At 37.0% G+C, this 27,273-nt stretch overlaps 1 protein-coding gene and 1 non-coding gene across 3 annotated transcripts in view; both read left to right on the plus strand.

Moving 5' to 3' along the window:
• The first annotated feature begins 10,954 nt into the window (after positions 1–10,954).
• Positions 10,955–27,273, plus strand: part of LOC124397350 (neurexophilin-1) — a 53,956-nt gene continuing 37,637 nt past the window's right edge. For both annotated transcript variants that reach the window (XR_006927908.1, XM_046866925.1), the window contains exon 1: positions 10,955–12,125. Coding sequence is in view for 1 of the 2 variants with exons in the window: in XM_046866925.1 (XP_046722881.1) it covers positions 12,072–12,125 (54 nt within the window). In the remaining variant the exon portion in view is untranslated. The remainder of the gene's footprint in view (positions 12,126–27,273) is intronic.
• Positions 20,022–20,093, plus strand: trnae-uuc. The gene has a single exon. It is a non-coding gene; the product is annotated as a tRNA-Glu (tRNA).

A 27,273-nucleotide genomic window follows, 5' to 3' on the forward strand; every position in this document is an offset into this window, starting at 1 on the left:
AGCCCTTGATGCCTTTAGTGTGACTCTACAATTTTCATAGTCATGAAAATAAAGAAAACTCTTTGAATGAGAAGGTGTGTCCAAACTTTTGGTCTGTACTGTAGGTATTCTGCTGCCATAGTAAATTTAATCATTGGATAATGTAACTAACATTCCACTTTGGACAACAAATCAGAAATTGAATCATCTTTGCACTACTATTTTCACTGATTAGTAGCCACTTATTTGTTCAACTGCATCAATGGACACCCACACACCTATTTAGCCACACCAGTTGAAAAAATGAATGATTTCTGGTCACCATATGTGTGAACATAGCTTTATATGAAGCACATTTTCAGCCTTCCCGATTCTTGGTTGGTGACTGTTGTGAGAATGGGAAAGAGCTGGCTGCTGGATGGGAATTGTTAGATGACCAAACTGATAAGCAAACTAATAGACATTTTTTGTAACTTTTAAGACGCATGCAAAAGATAAACATATTCTTTCGTTCAGCATTGCTAGTAGCTTTTGGAAAAATACCGTATGTAGTGGAAAATTTCTCCCATTTGAACATTTTTTTCAGGCAGCATTGTGACATTAGTAATGACAGTATTCGATCGTTAGCATTATTTTAAAATGTATTTGTATTTATTTCTGAGGCCAAAAATTTGTGTGTGAGGGCACACTTTTGGTGTTAACTCATTTCCCCAGCACACTCAAGAAGGCACTAATCTAATTATCACCTATTTCAGTAGGGTATCGTTTCAGTTTGACCCTTGTATCCAAAGGTCATGGTGGCTCCTGTGAGTAAAGAGGGATCTCCCTTTCAGTCTGGCTGTGGGTAAGTGTTGACATCCTATTGTAGTTGTCTGTCATACAACCACAATACCAGGGTATCTTACACTCTTACACTTATACTCATTTTCTGAAAGGCATGACCACATTGTTCTTTGGCCTTTAAAAGAAATAAGCAAAGGAATGTATGAAAAAAGATATACAGAGAGAGAAAGTGAGAGAGAGATTGAGAGAGAGAGAGAGAGAGAGAGAGAGAGAGAGAGAGAGAGAGAGAGAGAGAGAGAGAGAGAGATTGCAAGGCTATGGCTATTACATTGTCTGCAATAATGCATTAATCCTTAATGTTCTTTTGCAGAAACACCGGAAATGAATGGTATACTTAAGAACTAGCAATGTCTCATTAAATAGGATGTTTGTCTCATTAAGTTGTCCTGCGCAATAAAACTATTGTTGTTTTAAAAATGAAAACGCTTTCAATTATTAATGAGCTCTTAACCGCTCTAAAAGGTCATTCAATTTGACAACATTTAACAGTGAGAGCCTGGATCCCGCGCGCTCATTTTGAAGCCGCGACGACAAAAGCAGAGCAAATCAGCAGATGAAAGAGGCACCAGCTCTCTTAGCACGGCTGTCAAGAGTTGATGGATAAAAGACATCATTAGAGAAGAGCTCTGACAGATCTGCTTTGTGAAAAGGATATAATGTCTAGAATACCAACAATCTCTTTCTTTTTCTGTCTCATTCTCTGTCCTTCATATACACATACATGCTTATTTTGTGACATTTCAGCACATGTACTATATTACATGCAGCATATGTACAGTATGGTAGAGTCTAAATTTCACCCTGAAAATCAGATGATTTTTTTTTATTTAATTTTGGAAAAAAAGAACAAGGCATTATAATCCTAAAATCTATAAATAAATATATATTTCTACGTTTCTATTTAAATGTAATATTGATGTCAATGGAATCAGCATCAACTGCATTTCTTCAAACACAGCACTGCAAATATACATGGCCACTATGTAGTACAACTCAGCCATCAAATTGATCTGACTACTAATTGCACTTAACTTGACCTAATCATTCTCACAGTATTTAAGCACCTTCACTGTACATCTAGTGTTCCTTTCATAAAGTTGTTACCAAGCCTTGATATTCAGGGCGCTAGCTGGAAAAACCCGGGATTGTTACCTCCATTTAATATTGAAAACAAACCCAAGGCTTTAGAATCCTAAACTCTGAAAAAAGGAAGTAAATTGTCTGGAACTATTTTTATGTTGCTATTTATGTTATATTGTCTGTTCTAGGTGTGTTGATCATTTGAACATTGCCTGCACCTGCACTATGTTTCTGGGTTATCAGCACTAAATCCATAACCACCAGCCTGACAAAAAGTTAAATTGCTTTGGATAAGAAGTTTGATTTTCCCTATGCCTAATCTCATCTATTTAAATGTGTGTTTAGATGGCACTAATACATTTGTCTGAAATGGATTATAAGGATTTACCAAATTTTTGAGTAAATGCTAGTTCAAGTGCACCTTGGCATTAAAGCAAAAAATTGTATAATGCAAAGAAAGTAAAATACAAGAATTTTTCTTATAATTATTGTATTGTTTAACTACCCATATGTATTTTTTCCCCACATATTTTTTAACTCTTTTAAAAAATTTACCTTGTCAAGACATTTTGCCACATCTTTTAAGATGGATTCCAAGATAGATTACTCGTATTTTCTTACAGATTCAGGGCATTTGGCTTTTGATGGTTCACTCATATACCCCCCACACAGTTGGAGTATAAACAAGCAGGTGACGTTGTTGAGCTCTATAAGCTATAATTGACCTGAATTAGCCATCAAATCCAATCAACCATGCTAATTAGTCTAATCTTACTGATTGTGCATTTTGGAGAGAGAGACAGAAAGAGAGGCTGGCTTAATTTCAGCTGGTAAAATGCTGTATATTATTAAATCCTACTACAAAGCACAATGTAAAAATGTGCTCTCCAAACATACAGAAAGATGTAGTATTGCGTGCAAATTGTCATCTTTGTGCAATTCTTGTGTGTGCTGCATCCCAACATGCAACATAGTTAAATCTTTTTTTATATAAAATAAATGTAACAGGAGAAAAAGACAAGAAGGCAACACATATAGCTTTAAAGTAGAGTGGCCACATTGCAAAAAAAACCCAAACAAACAAAAAAATGTAATTATTTACAGGTCATTATGAATGATAGTAGTGGCACAGTAAATTCGTGTGGCATTATAATAATTAATGTTACTTGTGTTACAATGTAAGTTAAAAAAAGTTTATTACCTGGAGCATATTATCTAAGCTTTATAAGACATTATAATAAAATAATGCATTCTTTTTTTTTTCTTTTTTTTTTTTTTGAAAAAAGTTATCACGACTCATCATGATTTATAAGTAGAGAATTACTGCTTTATATAAAGTAAACATTTGGTTATTGTGTGCTTCATTTAGTTTATATTTTTAACAAATGTTTCCTGCACATGGTGCATGCATATGATGCAGTAGACCGAGTATCCTCTAGGAATTAGATCTTTAAATAAAGTTGAATTGCCTGCACAAATGTAGCAACAGTTTATGTTCTAAACCAGGGATTAAAAATGTATACAGGAAATGGAAAACAAAAGCAAAAATGTTAATATGTTAGTTTTCTATTTCAAATCGAAACATTCAAATCTAAATGTAATTGTTGTCCGGAATCCAGCACTTTTTGCAAACCTGGCTACAGGAAGATAGAGTTACAGTTACAGTTGAATATCTGCTAAAGCCTTAGCGAATGGAAAATATGTGGGGGGGGTTTATTGGGAGTTTTTTTTAAGGGGGGTGGTGGTTGAGACCACCATAAATCTCATAAATAAATGCTTAAAACAAGTAAAATAATCAAGCTTTTATCAAGCCTCAAATGACTATAAATGGCTTCAGGTTTAATAAGATTATAATAAATAAAATCTAAGCTTATTAAACCTGAAGCCATTTATAGTCATTTCAGGCTTGATAAAAGCTTGATTGTCTTACTTGTTTTAAAAACGTCCCAACATTTCCAAAATACGGGTTGTATATCCAAGTTTTATTTCTATAGTATTGTCCCTGAGAAGATATACTAAACATTTTCCATTTAGTTTCTTTGTACAGTGCTTTTAACAATGGACATTGTAACGAAGAAGCCTTTCAGGAAATAAAAATTAATTTTCAGAGTATTGAATAATATTTCTGATGTCAATCCATCTCCACATTGCAAAAAAAAAAATATATATATATATATATATATATATATATATATATATATATATATATATATATATATTTTTTTTTTTTTTTTTTTTATTAATATATACCTAATATATAATATATACCTGGATATACAAAGTTATATCAAGGTTTTATTTCTATAGTATTATCTCTTTAGAAGATATACTAAAGTAGTTGTGAGGGGTGTACTCACTTTGTGAGAGACTATGTTTCAGCATTTGCAGCATTTGGTTCTTTTATTACCCTTCAACTTTGAGGTAGCTATCATATGTTAAAGATTTTCTTTGAGGAATCCTAAAGGCTTTATACTGTATTAAGTTTAAATAATCAAGTCTATGTAAAGCTCAGATCAATGGAGTCAGATGGGTCTGAACACATTATCCATTATCCTGCTATTTTTAAAGTAGGATAGCGAAGTAGGGAGCACTTAAAAGAATAAATATTCCCAGCTAATGGCACATTCCCGTATTGATTATGTTGTATTGTGCTCCCTAAATCAATAAATGCCACCAATGAAGCAGACAGGGATACAAGTGTGTAGTGACCTACATCGGGTAGGGCGTGGAGACAGAAGAAGGGAGGGGGGCGGGGGGAAAAGAACTGTTGGAGAGAAGAGGGGGGACGAGTGAGCTGGAGGGGGTCATGTTCAATGAGACGAAGAAAACGTGTGTGTAGCAGACAGCATCAATGTCTGGAAGCAATTGGTTTTAGAAAAGGGCAGGAGGAACAAGTGGGGAAGACCTAAAATCCACCAATCAGCATGAGGTTTAACCTCTGTGTTCCCCTTTTACGCTTGCTCACACTGTGTTTGAAATATTACAATTAAAGTTAACAAGAAAAAAAGCGCAATAAAAGATCAAAGTTTGTTACAGCATGACTTGTGAAGAAAATGAAGAAAAAATTTGGAGACCAGGAAGTGGAAGCCAAGGAAATTGGGTGAATTCATAAAGAGTGACCCTAAGAGAACTGTAAACTAGAGAGCCATTACAAACAATCCCCAATCCAACTCTTAGTTCACTCATAATTTCCTCTTTCAGTCAAGTCAATATTCTTCTTGTTACTAGATAAAGTTCTATTTGTCACATGCAGTATGTTATCCAGTGTATAATTCTTAAAGTGAGATTCTTAGTTTCATCATTTCAAGCGTTACAAAAAACAAAGACACACAGAAAACACACAATTTATAGTACACTACAGTGCAGGACAATATAGTGTAGAAGAATGAATACTTCTTACATAATGTACATTGCAATATGCATGTACATCTGATATTCTGTATGCTGTAGACATTATTTATATGCGATATGTATTTTATTGTATAGGAGATTTTTATGACTTTGATTATAATGAAGTTTGACTGACTGCAAGTATCATGCCATAAATGATTTGCTACTACTCTATCGTTAGGTTTATCTCTGAACTAGCTGTGACTCCAAGAGTCTCATCCCACTCGTTCTGGGAATATTAGTCACACAGACACCAGGATATGTAGGAAAGATGTCCAAAGTTTAATACCAGAGAGAATGCATGTATAAACCTCTGTGATGACTATGAGACCATTGAGTTACATATCAGTACATGTTGAACAAAAACATTGTTAAAGGTCATACTGTTCTTGGTACAAGCGAAAGCACCTGTCATAAAGATATAACAGTCGAACACAATAAAGAATGAACACAAACTAGGTCAATTACGTCTTGTTGAATAAGTGATTGCGATATTATGTTTTATTCTGAAAGAATAGCGTTCGATAAAAATAATTAATCAGGATATAAGCATCAGGTAAACAACATTACATTATACAACTCTACTACAATAAGCAACATTATACTACACTATAGTACACTATGTGTCATTTACATTTAAGTCATTCATTAGACACTCTTTTTTAGAGCAACGTACAAAAGTGCTTTAAAGACTTTATCAATGAATTAATTAACACTGGTTCACTAGGTTGCAAACTTAGGATACCATCAGCCTGAAACTCTGTTGAGAGAAATGATAGCATACTTTTTTTTTTAATGAAAAGACATAAATTAAAACAGGGATAATAAATGCAAGTTCAAGTTTTTAGGGAAGAGATACTGACGGTCATCAACTGTCGTTTGAAGAAGGCAGTGACTGTTCAACCATCTAGGGGAAGTTCATTCCACCAGTCTTGATGTATACCTATCTCTAACACTGAAAGATGGTGGGACTAGTCGTACTGCATTGTCAGTGAGAATACAGTGAGGAGCAAATAATGAAAGACATAAATGAGTCATTTTCTTCCTCTGATGAAACTATAGTCTGGTTGGCTTCGCTATACTACTGTGTTAATTTATCAGTGGCATGATAATGTGTGTGTGTTATGAGGGAAGAAATCATGACAACCATTCCACTGAGGAAAGGTTCAGCTGTCATCTGTCACTTTAGGTTTGACAAAGGACACTGCATTCATAGAAAAACAAATCCTCCATACACACAAAAGCTCCAGTGGGAATCCTTCTAGTGATGGTCAGCAGCAAGAAAACCTGTGTTTTCTCCCACATAATTGCAGGACAGATTTTTGAGGAAATAAATACCATCAGAATTATTTACTGAAGCCACAATAGCTGTGTGAAATTCAAAACATATTGTAGAAGGGAAATGAATAGCAATATAAAACATGTTTGTGGTGTTGAGATCAGTTGTTCTGTAGTGTTCTGGAGAATGATGGAGTGCTCAGTTGGATTGAGTTCTGGTGAATGTGAGTGCCATAACGTGATTTTTTTATTTTTTAATCAAATTCATCCTCCTTATAACATTTAGAGTCTTTGCAACCTGTGGATAAAGGAGGAGTTATCCTGGAAGAGGTGTGATAGTGGGAGACTAGCTTTTTTTAAAGTGTGACATTAGTTCCCCCTAGTGGTCATATCACGTTTTCACTTCGTGTGTAGTGCATGTTATTTTAAGTAGAGGATTTGCCTGCCTTGGCTACAGTTTCATGTTTCACTGTAACACACCTGAAAATAAAGGTTTTTTAAAATTAGATAATTGACTGAGGGGGAAAAAAAACTGTCTAGTATACCTTACTGGATCTTTGATTTGTACCTCTGTATGAATCATTGAATGTTTAGTAGAAATGTTTTGGGAAAAAATAATTAAATAAAGCAAAAACATTTTTGAAAAATCAAACTATTGGCCCATGAGGATGATTTATTTTTTAAATCGAATTACCGCAAATGTAACTAAAATAACACAAAACTACCAGTGTACATTTTTGGCATTTGGCAGACACCCTTATCCAATTACAGTTTGAGGGTTGATCAAGGGCCCAGAAGTAGCAGGTTGGTGCTGCTGGGATTTGAAATCATGACCTTCGATCAGAAATCCAACATCTTATCTACTGCAGTTCCACTTCCCCAGTAGCCATAACATAGGTTGAGCTTTTTAGACCAGCATGGCCAGATGCAACACAGAAAATGACTCTAATATGATCACAATTTTACAATTTTCTTAATTAATTTAGTAATAAAGGAAACTGGAAAGTAAATGACCAGTTGCAAAAATCTTCTACCAATTTGACCTGTTTGCTTTAGTATTTTGGCAACTGGTCACCAGTCAAAACAAGGATATACAGTGCAGTCCAAAGGTCTGAGAGTACACTACAAACCTGGATTTTTAAATTGAAAATAGGAATTTCTAAATAGAATATTGAAAACAACATGCTCACCATCCTGTATATGTACTATTTAAGATTCTGCACTATTTCATGTCACTATTCTAATGTTGTGTTTGACCATGTTAACTGCTTTGTACTAAAGCTCATCTTGTCCTTCTACTAAAGTGGATGGTGAGACAACACGGGTGGATTTGATCTGAAATGAATCATAGGGTTTTGTCCAAACCTGTAGAGTCCATGCCAGCTGAAGTGCACACTGTCATTGAAGCAAAAACAGGACATACCACATACTCAGAGAGCAACTCTAAATAATTATATCAGTATGGTATTTTATTTTTAACTCATGTCGTTGTTTCAATAATATAGATTGTGATGAAATTTGAAAAATAGTGTAAATGATGAGGGGAGAGTACATTTGAGAGAAATCCTTTCTTAATGTTTTCCAGCAATGTAAGGAAGCTGGTGTCAGAGTCAGCCATGATAAATCGCCCCTGGAGCAAGGAGGGTTAATGCTTGTTCAATGGCCCATGACTGGCAGCTTGGCAATACTGGGGCTTGAACCCTCAATGTTCCAATCAGTAATCCAGAGCCTTAACCAATGAACTACTACTTCCCAACCTTACTGTTTTCAGATGTTTTTTTCGATTGTTTCATGTATGTACGCTGTTAATGTATTTCCTCTTAGGACAAACAGTGGGTTTTTTTGTATGAAATCTGTCACTTTCACAATTTGCTAGAATTTGCATCCCAAATACCCCATGTATGCACTAGATGGCGCCAGAGCATTATGACTCGGTCTCATTCTTGTAAATGGTTCCTTAAATAAACCTCACAAATGAAGATACAAGAAGAATTGCTGTTTATGTCTAGTTTTTTTTTATTTTTTATATTAAATCAATTTAATCTGAAAAAAAAGTTATAATAAAATAATATAAAAAAGCAGGATACCCATTGGATAACAGACGAGAAAAAATTTGAATAATTATTGTTATTTTATTATTTGCCACAAATCCAGTCTCTTTTAGTACACTAGAACTTTTACACTAAGACTTTTAAAAACTCCACTCTCACTTCTCTTTTCTTAGCCTAATATATACTAATAGGACTAAGCAAGTTTCTATTCAAGTTGAAGGCTCATTTGAAAGATGGAACCTCTTTATAGGTTTGTGTGTGTGCATGTGTGTGTGTGTGTGTGTGTGTGTGTGTGTGTGTGTGTGTGTGAGAGAGAGAGAGAGAGAGAGAGAGAGAGAGAGAGAGAGAGAGAGAGAGAGAGAGAGATTCCCACTGCCTTCATTATAGTGATGAAAGCTAAATGCTGATGAAAGCACGTTGTCTGACCTAGTCCTCCTGGTGGCTACATAAAACGTGCATACTCACACACACACACACACACACACACACACACACACGCACAAACACACACCCTGACTCTCTTTAGCTTTCTATCTGATGACTACCATCTTATTTTCAACCCAACAAAGGCATTGTGTTTTAACTGTGTATAGCCAGGTGAACACACACACACACACACACACACACACACACACACACACACACACACACAGAGAGAGAGAGAGAGAGAGAGAGAGAGAGAGAGAGAGAGTGTGTGTGGGGTAGACAAAATAGTCTGTTCTCAATTAAGAAAAAGAAATTAGCATTGAAATAAATCAATTTTTTTTCTTTGCCAGGATTCCCCTGTGTGCTCGTATGCCACGGTGCACACGTAAACAAATGAGTGTGGTGCATAACAAATGCACAGTAATCAGCCTGTGTGCCTCTGCTTCACTCAGATATTAACAATGTGATATTTAAATTACTCTCCCAGCATGTGACTCAAGTGCTATGAGGCACGGGCCTACACTTACTTTCCAAATCAATATACTCCAACTAATAGATTCTCAGGGGGAGCTCTGTAGCGCTATACTAATTAACCGTTTTACAGACACACGTACAACATACAGGTGGGTCACAGTGTAAATCTTTACAAGTGCACAATTACTCACTGTAGCTGCTCTGTTCCTATGCACAGGTCATCAACTCTTCTACACCATCATTGGAATAAGGAGGCCATTTGTTATGATTAGAGATGATGTAGATAGAGGATTATTCCCAGTATTAGTAACGGTGTTATTAGTTTTAATATTTGTAGGTGTATGTTTTTAAAAAAATATTAATTAAAAGAGTGTTTTTTCTGTTAATTACTTCCCCTCTGTCCATCACAAATTTCTGCTTGGTTAACTGTTTCTCAACCCAGACGTAATACTGAGGTGTTTACAAACTCCAGGAAACACCTGATATGCTACCATGATACAACACCTAAATAAGATCGTGTCAGTGCTAACCCTGTGGATCTGTGCAGTGATGAATGGTGTGAAATTGTACGTGAAAATGCCACATACTCTATTATTTTCTCGCTTAACGAACTGTTGCATAAACACAATATCGTACTTGTAATTGAGTGGTTACCCTGAATGTCAGCCTGGCTGAGGCTCGAGGTTGCAATGTGCTACAGCCAAATCTTGCTAATGTGATATTGCTTTAATAGCTTCCGTATTTAAAGTGAAGGAATCGTTGGAAGCTGTCGAAATGACAAGCGATCGATTGCAGTACACCACTGCGTGCAGGATTTTTATAGTGTTTTTGAATGTTAACATAAAAATATATAACATTAGCCATGTATGTGTTCTACAGCACATCTGTTTAATCCTCAGCTGCTTAGTTGCATCTTGGTCAAATTCCAAATGTCTCTGGATCAGCCAAATGCAGAAATAGTGAAAATATCTTAAAAGCTCCTTAAAACATTCCCCAATGCACTCAATGTGTTCATATCCCAAACCGTTGTGTTCCCAAGAGTAATGAAATCCTTCCAATGCTATTAGTTACGCTTCATACTGTACCATTACTGATTTGGACCATCATGTGTCTGATGAAATTAGGGTGAAATGCATTTGATTGGAGTGAAGTCAGATCCATTTTGGTGTAAACTGTATTTGATGGTGAGCGTCAGGGTTGTCATGTGATGTAAAATTGGGCAAACATAGTCTTATAGAGAGAACAAAATGCCTGTAATGCACTTGTGTGGGATCATTTAAAATTTCCGGGACTCTAACAAAGAAGCATATTGTTTATACTTCAGCTTCAGCTTCAACTTTATTGTCCCTTTAGGGGAAACCTAAACTAAACTTTTTTTTTTTTTTTTTTGCAGCAAAGCGTAATGCCATAACCAACATTTTTATTATTAATAAAAACAAATACTAAGGCATACCAATACTTACAATACAAACCTAAAATTGCAGGTTACATAAGATACATACATAGAAGATTTTTTATAAAAATCTATCTTTCATCAGAGCAAGAAGAATGCAGTAGCACAATGTCACGAAGGAATCTGTCATTCTTTAAGCCATAACTCTTGGTACTCTACAGCGATGGCCTGAGGGAAACATCTGACACTCACTACATAAGGGATGATCCAAAGTACAAAGAATGGCAACTGGTCAAGAGATACGTGCGTGTGTGTGTGTGTGTGTGTGTGTGTGTGTGTGTGTGTGTGTGTGTGTGTTTGTTTGTGTGTGTGTTATAAGAACAGGAATATCTGACAATTTTGACATTATGGGGTCATTCGGCTTGTCCTTATAAGGCTTTGCAAAAACTGGACAGAAAAAAAAGAGAAAAGGGATTGTGTTTGGTTTTAGAGATTAAGAATGGGATTAGATTTAGGTGTAGACTCTGTATTAATTAGGTGTTAAATAATTGTGTTAATAAAAGGTCCTTACAAGGCTAGTGAAACAAATGTGTGTGTGTGTGTGTGTGTGTGTGTGTGTGTGTGTGTGTGTGTGTGTGTGTGTGGTTGAGACACGGGTTTGAGAAGGGGAGGAGGAGGATGAGGAGGAAGAGGAGGGGGGTGAGAGATAGGGTTTAAAACGACGCCGCTTCACGTAAGATCGTTTACTGCCAGAGTGCGCGCGCCGTGCGCGAGGAGTTCCCGTGCGCCACGCTCGACGTCTGGATCCCATACCGTGATGCTGAGAGCGAGGATGAGGAAGACGCCCCTCAACCTCCCCTAATTCGTCACCTCGGAGCGGAGTAAAACTGTAGGCTCTTGTCCGCGTTTTACGGAGATGCTGATGATGTTAAGGTGTCAACCTCGGCCACACTTCGGATGCCGCCGTGCGCCCTGGTGGCGTCGCTGAGCAGCTTGGAGTCGCCGTGCCGGCGCTGGTCGCACCGGGAAAGTTGAGTGCTCGAGAGTGTCGCGTGTCGGGACATGGGAACACGCCTGGGTAGTGCGGGATACGCTGGTGAAGGATCGGCGTCCTGAGTGCCAGAGCTGGAGAAGCAAGGACGCGTCGCACCGGCACCATGCGCACCGAGCACAGTTTCGTGTTGCTGCTCCTCAACGGGACGGCGTGCCTGGTGAGCGGGGACAGGGAAAGGGGGACACGTGCGTACAACAATAAGGGGTGCGGGAATAAGTGTACACGTATAAATAAATAGATATGTATATATGGTCTTCTGCAGAAATGCGCCCGTAAACAATTTGGTTGTTTGGGGTTTTTGTGGGGGGGGTTTGCGCGAACGCGCGTCTGGATGAATTTCTTTTTCTTAATTTTCTTGCGGGATTTCCGTATATCTTAAAATCCTGAAATTATAATCCAGCAAAATAGCTCTTTAATAATACTATTCACTCCGAGTTCTGACGGAACAAATGAACCTGAAATAAACTTAGGGAATTCGCTTTAGAAATCTCACTTCCATGCAAACGCAGTGGCGCAAAAAAAAAAAAAAAAAAGGTTTACTTTCAGCTCATTAGACAATCCACTTTCACCCTGCAGGAGGGGAAAAAAGCAAACCAGTGCAAGTGATCCTAGATTTTAAATCGCATTAAGGACAATAGAAATCCGTTTCAGTTTAATGGCGACATGCAGGCAGATTGAGCACGCGCCCCGCTCTGTCCTGCTGTCGCGCGACCAAAAATTAATAAAGTTGACAAATCTCACTGAGTTTAATTACAAAACACCTTAGTGCGTCATTAACGGAGGAGTTTAATGCGCTCTGGGGAAAACCGGAGCACGGTCAATTTTCTTCTTCTTCTTCTTTTTTTTTGCGCGCGCGTTAAGATAAGCTTATGATCAGCCAGGCAATATCGTCAAAGACACTAATAATGTAATTAGCCTAATTATGACACGGCTTCTGGTCATTAATTTGCCACGTTTTTCAAATTAGAGGAAGAGACGCGCGCGCGCGCGAGAGAGAGAGAGAGAGAGAGAGAGAGAGAGAGAGAGACAGTGTTCCGCGCCCCCGCGCGCCTCAGCATGGGGCACGGGGTAATTTCTTTCTCGCGCGAGACAGTGATAAATTATGGTGTAATTAATGATTTTTTTCATTGTCCTATAGCGAGGCAGACACGATGAATATGTTAATAAATCACCATCAATTTTGTATGGAGTTAAGCAAGCAAAGAAGGAAGGAAGGAAGGAAGAAAGGGGTTCAGGAGCACATTTCAGGGTTTTAATTATTCCCAAACCTATAGATGCAATAACATCAGAATAGAGCATTTCATCGATCCCAGAACATGCTCAAAAATAAGTATCACACTGTACCTTCGCTTGTTGTTCAGGTTTTTTAAGTGCACATGTTTTGTACTTTTAATATTCATCTTTAAGGCATTAAAAAAAAAATTCGAAGGGACAACTTATGTACCTTTTTAGCTATTAAAAAGACTATTGCACTTTCCCAGGCAAAGGATTCCTTAAATACTAAAAGTAGCAACAATTGGAAAGTACCACCAAAGCAACAGAAAAAAAAAAAACTTTTTTGATTAGCTTTAATTCAGAGAATGAAGTGTAGTCAAGACTGAATGCATGATTGAGCACCAGATAATTCATTTTTCAAATCGTTCTTATTGTTACTCAGTTTAAAGCTTTCTAGACTCTTAGAAATAAGCAAACCAGAAATAAAGCTCTTTTTTATTTTGTTAAGAATTAACCTTCTGCATTTCATATGTATTCTTCACCTTGGATGGTGCACATGATGTCTCTGTAGTAGTAAAGGTACATCAATGGTCCTTTAGGTCCAGCTTGGTTTTGAAGAGGTACCACTGTATATTGATGTTTCCTGGTGAAAACCACACCATGAAACTGCAAAAGAGAATTTAATTGAATCAGATAAACAAGCAACAAGAAAAAAGTACAGTCTGGTAGATTTTATTATTATTATATTTTTTTTTTCAGAAAGTTTGGTCATCAAAAACAATAAAAAAAAAGGGCTTTTCCCTAATAGTCTCCTTGTTTAAATCGGTTTTCTATAAAGGCCACCAGGCAGCTGATTGCAAATTGCAGGCAATTACTGTGTTAAATCTGTCTATAGTGGTGTTGCTGCAATGTTGCCAGTGCAGCATCTCTCTCATTACCACCTTATTAAATTAATCCAGTTACAAGATGCAGCGTTACTGGAGTCAGACACTGACCTGCCTCAGAGTATTGGGTGAAAATAAACTAACTGTGCTACTCAAATTCGACAAGTCTGTCCAAGGCATGTAGGTGTGTGGGTGTGATGGAAAAACAAGAGAGAGAGAGAGAGAGAGAGAGAGAGAGAGAAACTAAATGAGATCTTCTCTTGCAACATAAAGCCAGGTCAGCAGGACATATTTGAGTGTAACACATTTCTGTATAGCACTTTTAGTTCAACACGTTCTCAGAAATAATAGCACCAAACGGCACACTTCCTTGTTGCTAGAGTGATGCATCTTTATCGGTACCTTTACTATGCATCCTTTACATGGGAAGGTGCCTGCTGTCTACATACATTTTACAGTGCAATTATGTACATTAAAATCTAAATGTAGTCCCCTCACATCCAATGTACAAATCCACTGGGTATCACTGTCAACCAAAGACTAATTATTTGTATGAACAAGGATACTTGGCTAATTATACTGATTCAGCTTTAAAAGACAGTACCTTTGACAGTACAAGCAAAGCAGCAAGAAAAAGTACCATTAATACCTTTATTTCTAAGAGTGCATTCAAAGGGAGGATGTTTGATTCTAGGTATACATGTGCTACAAAGTCTAATGTAGTTTATGCAAAGAATGGATAGACATGCGTATTTTCTTTCTCACACATCACATCTGCTTTTCATGACAGCTCTATATGTGGACACACTAGTGAATTGACCAACACTTGCACAGACCAATATATATATACATACATTTTTAGCATCTGAAGTAATCAAGGAAACCCAGCAGAGCTGATGTCAATGTGATTGTCATAATCTCAGCTGCACTATATTGCCACCTACAGCAACTAGGCTGTGACTCAGCTATTCTTCAAGATCCCAGGTCAGGCTTGTCCTATCTGTCCAGCTCAGCCCATCTTTAAGCCTAGATTCTTTACCCTATTTTTGAATTACTTGTCTTACGTGTTGAAAAAACGATCTTATTCGCAGGTATGCATATGGATTTGCCCTCACACATGAATTTATTCACTCTATTAGCTGGATTCAGGAAATACATTTTTTTTATTTTAGAAAAACAGTCTTCAAACACACTTTTTGTTTTGAGTATTATAAAATTATAAAGTAATATAAATTGCATTGATGTAAAAAAGAGCAGTAAAAACGTGACAGTACAAGGTGATCTAAGATGTTGAGATAGAAGCACATCCTGACATTTTGTTATTATGCCGTTTTAGTTCAGAGAACTGCCCTGGTCTATAAAATATTTTTGCTGATCTGTTGGTGTAGGTGGATAATAGAAAGTGACCAAAAAAAAATAAAAATTTGTGCTGTGTGATTTTAAGAAGCCCAAAATAACAAGTCAAAGATACAGAAAAATAAAAATTAATAATTATTTTATGAAAAGTTAAAAACAACAAGCGGTGATTGAATTTGTTGAATTAATTTAAAAACTATGAGCAACAAGTCCTTGAAACACCCACTGTCCAACATTCCGATCCACAGCTGTTCATCTGTCCCCATGAGCTTCCAGCCACGCCCTGATGATGTCAGCAAATGCCTCAGTTATACGTAAAGACATGGAGATGTTAAAAAGAAAAACAATAACAACTCTGTCTGTCCAGATGGTGGCAGATGTTTGCTCTTCATATTAACCAGACCCGGCTCGAGCGCCATGAAAAATGTCTTGTCTAAGCGACATGCAAAAAAATGTATTCCTTATCCAAAAGCCGCTTTGACACAAACAAATCTGTCCCGCTTACTCAGTTGCCATCTGACACTTCTGTAATTTTATGAGAGTAAAATGACCCACAAGTCATTAAAATGAGTACATAATCTGCAGAGTTTGAACCAAAGCATCCAATCATTGTCCTCGATTTCTAATCTGCAGCTGGATATGTCAAAGCCTGACAAGCCCCTATGAGTTTCCAGCAATACCCTGATCACATCAGCACATGCATCTGTTACTTAAAGGAGCCACCATTTCAGGTGTTCTGGTTCTGTCCCTGAGATAAAGAGAGAGAGAGAGAGAGAGAGAGAGAGAGAGAAACTAAATGAGATCTTCTCTTGCAACATAAAGCCAGGTCAGCAGGACATATTTGAGTGTAACACATTTCTGTATAGCACTTTTAGTTCAACACGTTCTCAGAAATAATAGCACCAAACGGCACACTTCCTTGTTGCTAGAGTGATGCATCTTTATCGGTACCTTTACTATGCATCCTTTACATGGGAAGGTGCCTGCTGTCTACATACATTTTACAGTGCAATTATGTACATTAAAATCTAAATGTAGTCCCTCACATCCAATGTACAAATCCACTGGGTATCACTGTCAACCAAAGACTAATTATTTGTATGAACAAGGATACTTGGCTAATTATACTGATTCAGCTTTAAAAGACAGTACCTTTGACAGTACAAGCAAAGCAGCAAGAAAAAGTACCATTAATACCTTTATTTCTAAGAGTGCATTCAAAGGGAGGATGTTTGATTCTAGGTATACATGTGCTACAAAGTCTAATGTAGTTTATGCAAAGAATGGATAGACATGCGTATTTTCTTTCTCACACATCACATCTGCTTTTCATGACAGCTCTATATGTGGACACACTAGTGAATTGACCAACACTTGCACAGACCAATATATATATACATACATTTTTAGCATCTGAAGTAATCAAGGAAACCCAGCAGAGCTGATGTCAATGTGATTGTCATAATCTCAGCTGCACTATATTGCCACCTACAGCAACTAGGCTGTGACTCAGCTATTCTTCAAGATCCCAGGTCAGGCTTGTCCTATCTGTCCAGCTCAGCCCATCTTTAAGCCTAGATTCTTTACCCTATTTTTGAATTACTTGTCTTACGTGTTGAAAAAACGATCTTATTCGCAGGTATGCATATGGATTTGCCCTCACACATGAATTTATTCACTCTATTAGCTGGATTCAGGAAATACATTTTTTTTATTTTAGAAAAACAGTCTTCAAACACACTTTTTGTTTTGAGTATTATAAAATTATAAAGTAATATAAATTGCATTGATGTAAAAAGAGCAGTAAAACGTGACAGTACAAGGTGATCTAAGATGTTGAGATAGAAGCACATCCTGACATTTTGTTATTATGCCGTTTTAGTTCAGAGAACTGCCCTGGTCTATAAAATATTTTTGCTGATCTGTTGGTGTAGGTGGATAATAGAAAGTGACCAAAAAAATAAAATTTGTGCTGTGTGATTTTAAGAAGCCCAAAATAACAAGTCAAAGATACAGAAAAATAAAAATTAATAATTATTTTATGAAAAGTTAAAACAACAAGCGGTGATTGAATTTGTTGAATTAATTTAAAACTATGAGCAACAAGTCCTTGAAACACCCACTGTCCAACATTCCGATCCACAGCTGTTCATCTGTCCCCATGAGCTTCCAGCCACGCCCTGATGATGTCAGCAAATGCCTCAGTTATACGTAAAGACATGGAGATGTTAAAAAGAAAAACAATAACAACTCTGTCTGTCCAGATGGTGGCAGATGTTTGCTCTTCATATTAACCAGACCCGGCTCGAGCGCCATGAAAAATGTCTTGTCTAAGCGACATGCAAAAAAATGTATTCCTTATCCAAAAGCCGCTTTGACACAAACAAATCTGTCCCGCTTACTCAGTTGCCATCTGACACTTCTGTAATTTTATGAGAGTAAAATGACCCACAAGTCATTAAAATGAGTACATAATCTGCAGAGTTTGAACCAAAGCATCCAATCATTGTCCTCGATTTCTAATCTGCAGCTGGATATGTCAAAGCCTGACAAGCCCCTATGAGTTTCCAGCAATACCCTGATCACATCAGCACATGCATCTGTTACTTAAAGGAGCCACCATTTCAGGTGTTCTGGTTCTGTCCCTGAGATAAAGAGAGAGAGAGAGTAACTCAGGAGGAGAGAGAAAAAGAGTGATTTCATTAGACAGGCATCGACATTGCCTGCTTAGAGTGTTAAGTGGTGTTGATTTATGCACAGACACGGTCCCACTGACCTCAGAGCTCCTCGCTCTGGACCTGCTCACTCCCCACCCAGGTGGCAAAGAGCTCACAAGCAGGATTTCCCTTCGGCATCTGTGCAGGGAGACGCATATCCGATGTCTCCCAGACAAACCGGCAAAAAGAGCAACGACGTTTGTTCACATTCCCACTCTCCATATAAAGTATACAGAGAGCAGACGCATTTTTACCATACATACAAGCAGAAGAAAAAAAAACATCTACGTACCTGCCGAGAAGAGGGGTCCAGATATTCCCCGGAGATGCTGTCAATCAAATCACCACTGAATTGCATTCAGTCTTTTTAATAAAGCTTTGGACTTCATTGATGTCCTCGCATAGAGGCCTGGTGAAAAAATGTACTAATAGCACTCTAGGGGATGGGTTTAATAAATAACATCAGACAATCAGGACTGAATCGGTGGATCGATGGCAACTGGGTAAAGGAGGAAGATTTGTTTGTGTCTGATGGGCATTTGGATGTAAAATAGATGTCAAGGATGTCGCTCAGACATTTTTCACGCCAGCATTACTAGGCCTGAGATATTTGATGAGCAGACATCTGCCAATATCTGGGCAAACTGCAATGTTTTTTTTTATCTTTTGATTTTTACACATAACTCCAATATCATTCAGACACAATAGAGATGAAATGACATCATCAGGACCTAGCCAGAGGCTCAAGGTGACTTTTCTGCTTCAAGACTAAACTATAAACATCTTGATACATATACAGGACTGACATGTAATACTCTGAGAAGGCAGATGCAGGTGCAGAGCAACGGGGGAACATAAACCTGATTAATGAATTAATTAAAATATAATATCTGATGAAAATGTTGTATACTTTTAAATCACATCTACCTTAATGTAATATCAATTAATTCCGGTAAATGTAAAGTGTGGTATGATAAATCTAGCTTTGCCTATCGGTTTCAATTAGGTTTGCATCTTGGCATTCCATTTTGGCAGTATAGTTGTTTGTATACAAACAATTATTATTATTATTATTTTTTTAAACCTTAAAATTATATTAATTATGTTTGTACGTTGCACCAATTTAGTTTTAATTGCCTCTGAAGCCTAATGATTATGGGAGAGAATTAGGTGAATACTGAGGAGTTGGCAACACTTTTATACATATACACAGACTTTGACATGACAAGCTATGTATCAGAAATGGTGAACAAAGGATGGGGTGTTCAGCCTCAAACGCTACGTGTTTTATCCGGATTTTGATGACTAATCTGTAATTTATGATCTTTACATGAAGGCTATAAATTCCCTCTATTATCACTGCTTGTTTATTTCACCCTTTCATTTATTTTCAGGCTGGATCTTTTTTATTTTATTTCACTGACACTAGTATTGACCGTGCTTAATGGAGTGTCTATTTTATTCTGGCCTCACTTTTCTATTTTTTTCATGACCATCCAGATTTACTTTCACATATTATTTTGCTTTTCTTCCACACTGAATAGTAGTGGTGAATGAACGCTTATAGCTCTCCTGCTCTCAATGAATCTCTGAAACCGTGCAGTTCCGGGGCTTTCTGCCAGTCACTCTTTTTCTCTTTCTGTCTCATAGTGTTCTCTATGAAAAATCCTAACAAGCACAAGCAGGACTGGGTAGACAAGAACTCAGAGGGTGTATACAGTACTATTCATGAGCTTGGCTCATGAGCTTGAATGAAATGTGGTTGTAGGTGTAAGATGTGGAGGAGGCATGTGAGCAATTGATTTTTTTTTTTTTTTAGTACAATTATAACCATGAAGTAAATAAAATAATTAGGAAATTTAGACTAGTGATCACTTCAGGTCCCTGGTGGTCTAGTGGTTAGGATGCGGCGCTTTCACCGCTGTGGCCCGGGTTCGATCCCCGGTCAGGGAAACAACCCCAGCCACTTTCAGTGCCTGTCCCAAGCCCGGATAAATGGGGAGGGTTGCGTTAGGAAGGGCATCCAGCGTAAAACGTGTCAAATCAAACATGCGAATGATCCGCTGTGGCATCCCCTAATGGGAGAAGCCAAAAGAAATTTAGACTAGTGATTACTTCATTGTCTGTTTCTGTAACTCATGGTGCTATTTCGGAATCTTAGAACACATGCTAAGAACACTGAACCTTCCAAGGACAGCCAATACACACTGAAGTTTGTTCATTTGTAATACATATGACTAATTAAGATTACGGTTAGGGTTCGGAGTTTTAGGGTTGAGGTTAGGAAGTGTTACTTATTCTACAATTTCCTGCATTTAAGTGTGTGCAAAATACATCTATATCACCATTTCTGAAAATAATGAACAATGCGGTGGTGTATATTTCCAATAACAGCATGCTTTGAAGTGTTTTATTCCTCTTAAATGCACAGTAATTTGCCAATGTGTACTATATATTACTTATTTATGAACAGCATCTCATGCCTTTTAAAAGCATTTAATTTTATGGAACATCTGCAAGGCAAGTTAGCTCCTGTTATCGTTTGTATTATTGCAGCTATAAACAGTCATTGATGTGAGGAGGCCTGGGGTGCAGGCAGCATTCCAATTCATTCCAGAAGGTGTTCAGTAGGATTGAGGTTAGAGCTCTATAACAGGCCACTCAAGACCTGTGTTAACCATATCTTCATGGAGCTACCTTTGTGCACAGTGGCATTGTCATGCTGGAACAGGTTTGGGTATCCTAGTTCAAGCCTGCATTGAAAGACATCCTATACAATTGTGTGCTTTCATATTTGGGGAAACAGTTTGGAGAAGCACCACATATAGTTGAAAAAGTCAGGTTTTCCAATATTTTTGTCTATGTAATGTATATTTTATAATACAAATCTTTATAAACGAGTTGTTACCAGAGGAACAGAATAGTGGAATTATTTTATTAATATAACCTGTCAGCACTGTAGACCTTTGCTAGTCCATAGACCTTCTGACCAATCAGCGTCTCGAAATTCAAATGAGCTGTGCTATATAATTATTTAAAAAACAGTTATCTGATCACTCTTTAAAGATTTACTGTCTTCTTGAATGACAAATGAGAAGCGAGTTCACTGAAGATGTTTTTTGATGGGGTGGAAAGTAGAGCATTCAGTCTTCATCAGTGAGGCAGTAAGGACAGGAGGGCAATGGATTATTGGACATTAGTGACCTCCTTGAAGTTAATGTTAATTATTCATTAGGAGTCATAAGGCCTGATTTGTTTTGTGAAAATGCCTCAGTCCTCCCGTTTTGTCAAACGCCTTAGTTGGGAATAATTCATTTTAAGAGCATAACACCCTCAGCATGACATTTCGCAGCATGTACACAATAAGCGCTCTCAATACCAGGGTCCACAAATCCAGTCTAAAAAAGGATGAGTAATATTGTATAAAAGGATGAAATTAAGTAGAGTAGAGTGAATGTATAGTGGTGTGGTAAACACCATCAACTGACCTACTAATCATCAAAATAAGTACATAATCTGTGTGCTGTCCTCCACTGTCCTCCGATTCTGATTCACAGCTGGTCATGCCAAAGCCTGACAATCTCCCTTAGACATTGGATACACCTTGATGATGTAAGAACATGCCTCAGTTAGTCAAAAGACCCTTTATCCTATATGGTCTAACTCTGTCCCTAAGAGAGAATGACTTCATTTGGCATCACTTTGCCTACTTAGAGTGATAAATAGCAAGATTAATGCCCTTGCAGCATGATATAGGACAGTGAGTTGGAAACAAACAGACTGACCGCGGACATCTATCAATAAATAGTCCAGTAAAGTATTGTTTTATATATATATATATATATATATATATATATATATATATATATATATATATATATATATATATATATTTTTTTTTTTTTTTACAGAGAACTAACTGTAACTCTAACCCTCACCAGTGTAGGGCAGTAGCTCAGTGGTAATCATACTGTGATGTGAAGGTTGTGAGCTCTAATCCCAGTACTGGCACAATGTCACTTTTGGGCTCTTGAGCAAGGCCCTGAACCCTCAACTTCTCAATTGTATTAATGAGATTAAAACAAAATGCAGGTCTGGATAAGGGCGTCAAGTGCTGTAAATATGCATGTCATCCCCTTTGTGTGAAATTTAAAGAAATACATTTGTTCAAATTCAGATGAATTCCTTATGAGATCAGGTTGAATAATGTACCGACTGCCACAAAACTATGCTGCGGATTGATTTGAAGTTGAAAACAATGAGTAGCTTGACCTCAAGCCTGGTTAGAACTGCAATCTTTATCATTTTGATTTTGCAGGCATCCGTACATGTTAGCTCCTCTAGGACCTGTAGTGTCACTGTCCTAGTAAGTCCTAGTGTCAGTGGTTGTAATGACACCTGCCCTGATCAACTAAATTAGTTGGACTGAAATACAGTAAAAAAGAATACAAAAAGAATAAATATTTATTTCAGGAATGTACATACTTTTTCAGGGGTTATTTCTTTCTCTGAAGTGATCTAAAACGAAACCGATTTTGCATCTTTTTTTTTGGAGATATTAAAGGATTTAAATTTATGATGAGACAGACAAAGTGAGAGAGAGAAAGAGTGTGTGTGATAGAGAGAGAGAGAGAGAGAGAGAGAGAGAGAGAGAGAGAGAGAGAAAGAAAGAGAGGGGGGGGGATCCAGTGGCCAGCACTTAGGTTTATGAGTGATAGCTGGGGCCTTTAATTAAAAATTGATGCCATATTAGAGTTGGAGATTTCAATCGAGCAGCTGGAGGAAACAGAGGTGCCCAGTGCACAATGAGCTCTTATTAAGAAACGGTGAGAAGGGCACAGAGTGAAGGGTAGGGGCAGATGAGATGAGGATGAGGTGAGACAGAGAGGAAGTGAAAGACTGTAAGAGAAAATATATACTCGATGGCTCATTGCTTTTCGCTCCTTCAATTACACAGAGTGATTTAGAAAATGAAAATTTAATCTCATATGTATTGTAATCAGAGGTAATATTCAAAGTTAATTTGACACACAGGTTAAATTCAGTGCTTCACCAGTGGGATGTGTAAGTGTGTGTGTGTTTGCAGATAGTTTGATTAAGCTCTACTTGTCAAACATATTTTTTTATATTGTGTTTATTATTAAAAAAATGAACATATTGTATAAGGAACAAAACATCCCTTATATAATATGTTCTAGAACAGTAATTGAGCTTGTGTTTTGATAGCACCTCACAGTGAATCATTTTGTGATAAGTATTTTTTTTTTCCACCTATACCTCAGCAATCTTTTTTTTTTATAATAAAAAAAATATATGCCATATATTATGTACATGTGATATATTTAGAATAGCGTTTATTGTTTGGGAATATCCATCAAAAATCCAGTCTTAATTTCTGGTTATTGCTTGTGTTATAGCATCTCCAGTCTCATGATTTTTCTCTCTCTTGAAGTTAGTAAAGCACCCAAAAATGGCAACATCTCTTTCTACTGGTAAACTATGGAATGCCGACTCTTCTTTCCTTAATTGAAAGATTAAAATAAATTAAAAAAAATTCTTTAGGTATGGCAATTGAATGCTTCAACAATTATACAAAGTTGAAAAATACATTCATGTGGAACATCCACCATAAAAAATGTAGAAACTTTAATGAGCACATTGATATAAACCTGTGATATGCCAGAACTGTTATAAGGACTGTAGTTTAAAAAAAAAAACCTAATCAACACCTTCTGACCAATCAGGAATTCATCTGTGTGGTCTACTATGTTGATAGATGGGTTAATTTCTTTGCTTCAAAATAGGGCCAGGGACAGTCACGGTCTTTTACATAGAACCAATAAGGGTTCCTCCAAATAGACAAACTGAAGATCAATGTATGTAATCAGCAAAGTATAAATAAGTAAACCTGAAGTAATATTTAAGCACATCTAATTGATTATTGCTTTAATCATTTACAAATTGTATATATGATATTTCATTTAAATTCTCTGGTGTAAATTCTGCTTAAATTACACCAGTACCTGACTTTACTAATTAAAAGGGAGGATTGGAACAAATGGGGACTTAATGAGGAATGGGATGTTCAAAAAGCACATACAAATCTTAGAGCTTTCTGAATTAACAGATAAAATTATTGAAAAAAAAAGGATGAGTTGCTGGTGATCCACCATATTAGCACTGCATAGCACAGAAGGCCTGTGTCTTTAAGGAGTTAAAAGTTAAGAAGTTTAAGAAGCATAAACTTGGCTCAGTTAGTGTAATTTAGAAATAGTGTATATGTATCCCCCCACCCCAGAACCGAAACACACACACACACACACACACACACACACACACACACACACACACACACACACACACACAAGAACACACACTTACACACACTCGTTATAGAATTCTCCTGTCTTCCAAGGTCATGAGGTTGATGTTTTAAAGGTTACTTGCAGAAGAGGCAACTCGGAATCTAATTGGAACCTTATTTAAAACTATATGGAAATGTACACTTCAACCAGGGACATGTTTGTCACCATGCTAAGTTAAGTTTTCTAACAACAACAAAAAAATATGCAAATTAAGCTATTAAAAGAAGACATTTATGTGTAAATTATAATGCACTTAGAAGGCTTGCTGTTCAACATTGTACTTTGAAGGTTTTAGCAATGTCGTGGCATTTTCAGGAATTCTTCCACTTGAAGTTTACACAAAAAAAAAGTTCAACTGAAAATTGCAGATTTGTACATCACAAGTAGTGCACATCTGAAGTGTGTAACATTGCTTTACACTTTAGGAAGTCTCAGAAGTCAGCATTAGTCAAAGTTTTCACAGAGATTTTGAGCTGGCACTTAAACCTCAGGGAAACTTTAGAAATGCCAAGAGTGTCCTTTTTTAGATCCATGCCAAAAGACAGGGATGTTGTGGCTTTATCGTCAAGCAGCAAATACTCGCTTTTGTCTCTTTAAATGCCCTCAGTAGAGTGCTGTATCCATGCTTATAAAGAGCTCAGGTAGAAATGTTGTGCTCGTCTTCTTTAATTGGCCAATCTCAAACTGTGTACCTGTCTCTTTAAAGGGCTGTTTATTGCCTTGGGAGCTGACAAGGCTGCATTGGTCATCTACACTTTCCAACCCCTTTGTCCCTCTCCTCATTTTTCTCATTCTCTCCTCATATTCCCTCTCTGTCTATTTTCCACCGTCTCTCTCTCTCTCTCTCTCTCTCTCTCTCTCTCTCTCTCTCTCTCTCTCTCTCTCTCTCTCTCACTCTCACTGTCCCTGTGCTCTAAGCATAGTCCCATCTTCCTCGCCTGGAGATGCACCTATAGACACTAACGCTCAATGAGTCAAAATTACCATGACAATATCACTGCCCACAGAGCAGGATCCCACCTCTCTATATACGACTTCTTTCTTTATTGACTCATATTGATGAACAACATCACACACTCCAGCAAACACTTCACCAACACTATACACACACACTTATGCATGCACAGGCCAAGAAGTCACCTTTCTCAATTTATTCTTCATCTGCCTTCATGCCAGTTAATCAGCTTCGGTTTTGCATATTCAAATCTGTGATGTATCACTGAGTAATGAAATCGCATTTGTTAAATGTACATGCTTTGAGCCAACTCTTGGAATTGCTTCCTGGAGCATTATTGTGATTGTGCATTGATGTGTAAGTTATTGAATACAGTATTACACTGCAATGTGTTAGGTACAGACAGGCTTTGAATGAAAGTGAAGGGTTTATTAAATGAAGCAGACGAAAATAAAAGGGCAAACTAAATTCAAAATCGATAGACAGACAAATTATCAAACAGACTTAACTAGGCAAGGCTGAAACTGAATAAGTGAAACAGACACGGTCAATACGAGAAGAGTGTGTACACAAACAAAAGGCTCGATAATGTCACTAGTGGTACGATAGAAGAAACACTTCGACAACATTCAGTGAACAAATGGGTTATTTCTATTGAGAGTTATTCAAGAACAGGTGACTGCCCTGGGAAGCCTGGGGAAGTGTAACTGGGTTTATAGTTCGGTGTTGGGTTGAGCATACTGGGAAATGGATTGTGTAACTATGATAGTATGGTGCACTCTAGCTGTAATACAGTGCTACTATTTGTAGCTCCAAAGATTCATATATGCATCTTATAATGGATTCAACTCTGAATAGGGTGTGGCCTAAACCAAACATTTCTTTTTATTTTTTTATTTTTTTAATTTATTTTAATTTTATTGATTGTGGAAACATTGAAAACCCTTAGAAGAGGAAAGCCAGCAATTTCACCTCACTGAAACTTTATTATTGGGCTCAACTACATTTTTTTATTTTTGTTTGGACCTGTCTAGTGAATTTAGTTGGTTCCATTTCTCAAAATATAAACAAAAGAGTAGCCTTGTATAAACCACACCCTGCTATGGACAATAGTTATCACCCAAGCTTCAAGAAAGCAAAAAAAAAAGAAAAGTCTAAGTGTAAAAAAGATGTGTTCCATAGGATTCAAGTCTTTATAGTGTATATCCAGATGCCATGTAAAAATCAGAATAACCAATTGTGTGTAATGTTCAATCAAAAAAATTCTTATGAGCAGTATTTAGTTACATCCCAATTCCAGATATATTATTTGCCCTGTGATGTAAAAATTCTTAACTCAGCTTGCTCTCAGATCCACATCCACATTTTTTCCTTCAACTTTCAGTCTTCTCCTCCTCTTCTCTTCTATCTGCCATCTGCTGCTTGTAGCGGGGTTCTTTTTGTGGGTCTTTTTTATTTATCATCTTGGTAACCAGCCATTAAGGACACTTAGAAACATGGAGGCTCTGCCACTGATGATGATGAGAAAGACAGAGGCACATCATGGGTTTATTTAGGATGTCATTCACATCATTTTTTTGGAATAGTATTTACATTTCTACATTTCAAAATTGACACATAAACTAATCATTATTAATCATTAATCACATCATTAACATCTCTAATGTAAGAATAGATGTAGACAGGACATCCATCTATCTTTGTTATTATCCATGCATCCATCCATCCATCCATCCATTGATGCATTCATCACTGAACCATTACTTTACATCCATTCATTCACATCTCTATATCCAAACATTAACCTATTTAT

This window comes from Silurus meridionalis, chromosome 14 (assembly GCF_014805685.1).
Source record: "Silurus meridionalis isolate SWU-2019-XX chromosome 14, ASM1480568v1, whole genome shotgun sequence".
Classification (NCBI taxonomy): Eukaryota; Metazoa; Chordata; class Actinopteri; order Siluriformes; family Siluridae; genus Silurus; species Silurus meridionalis.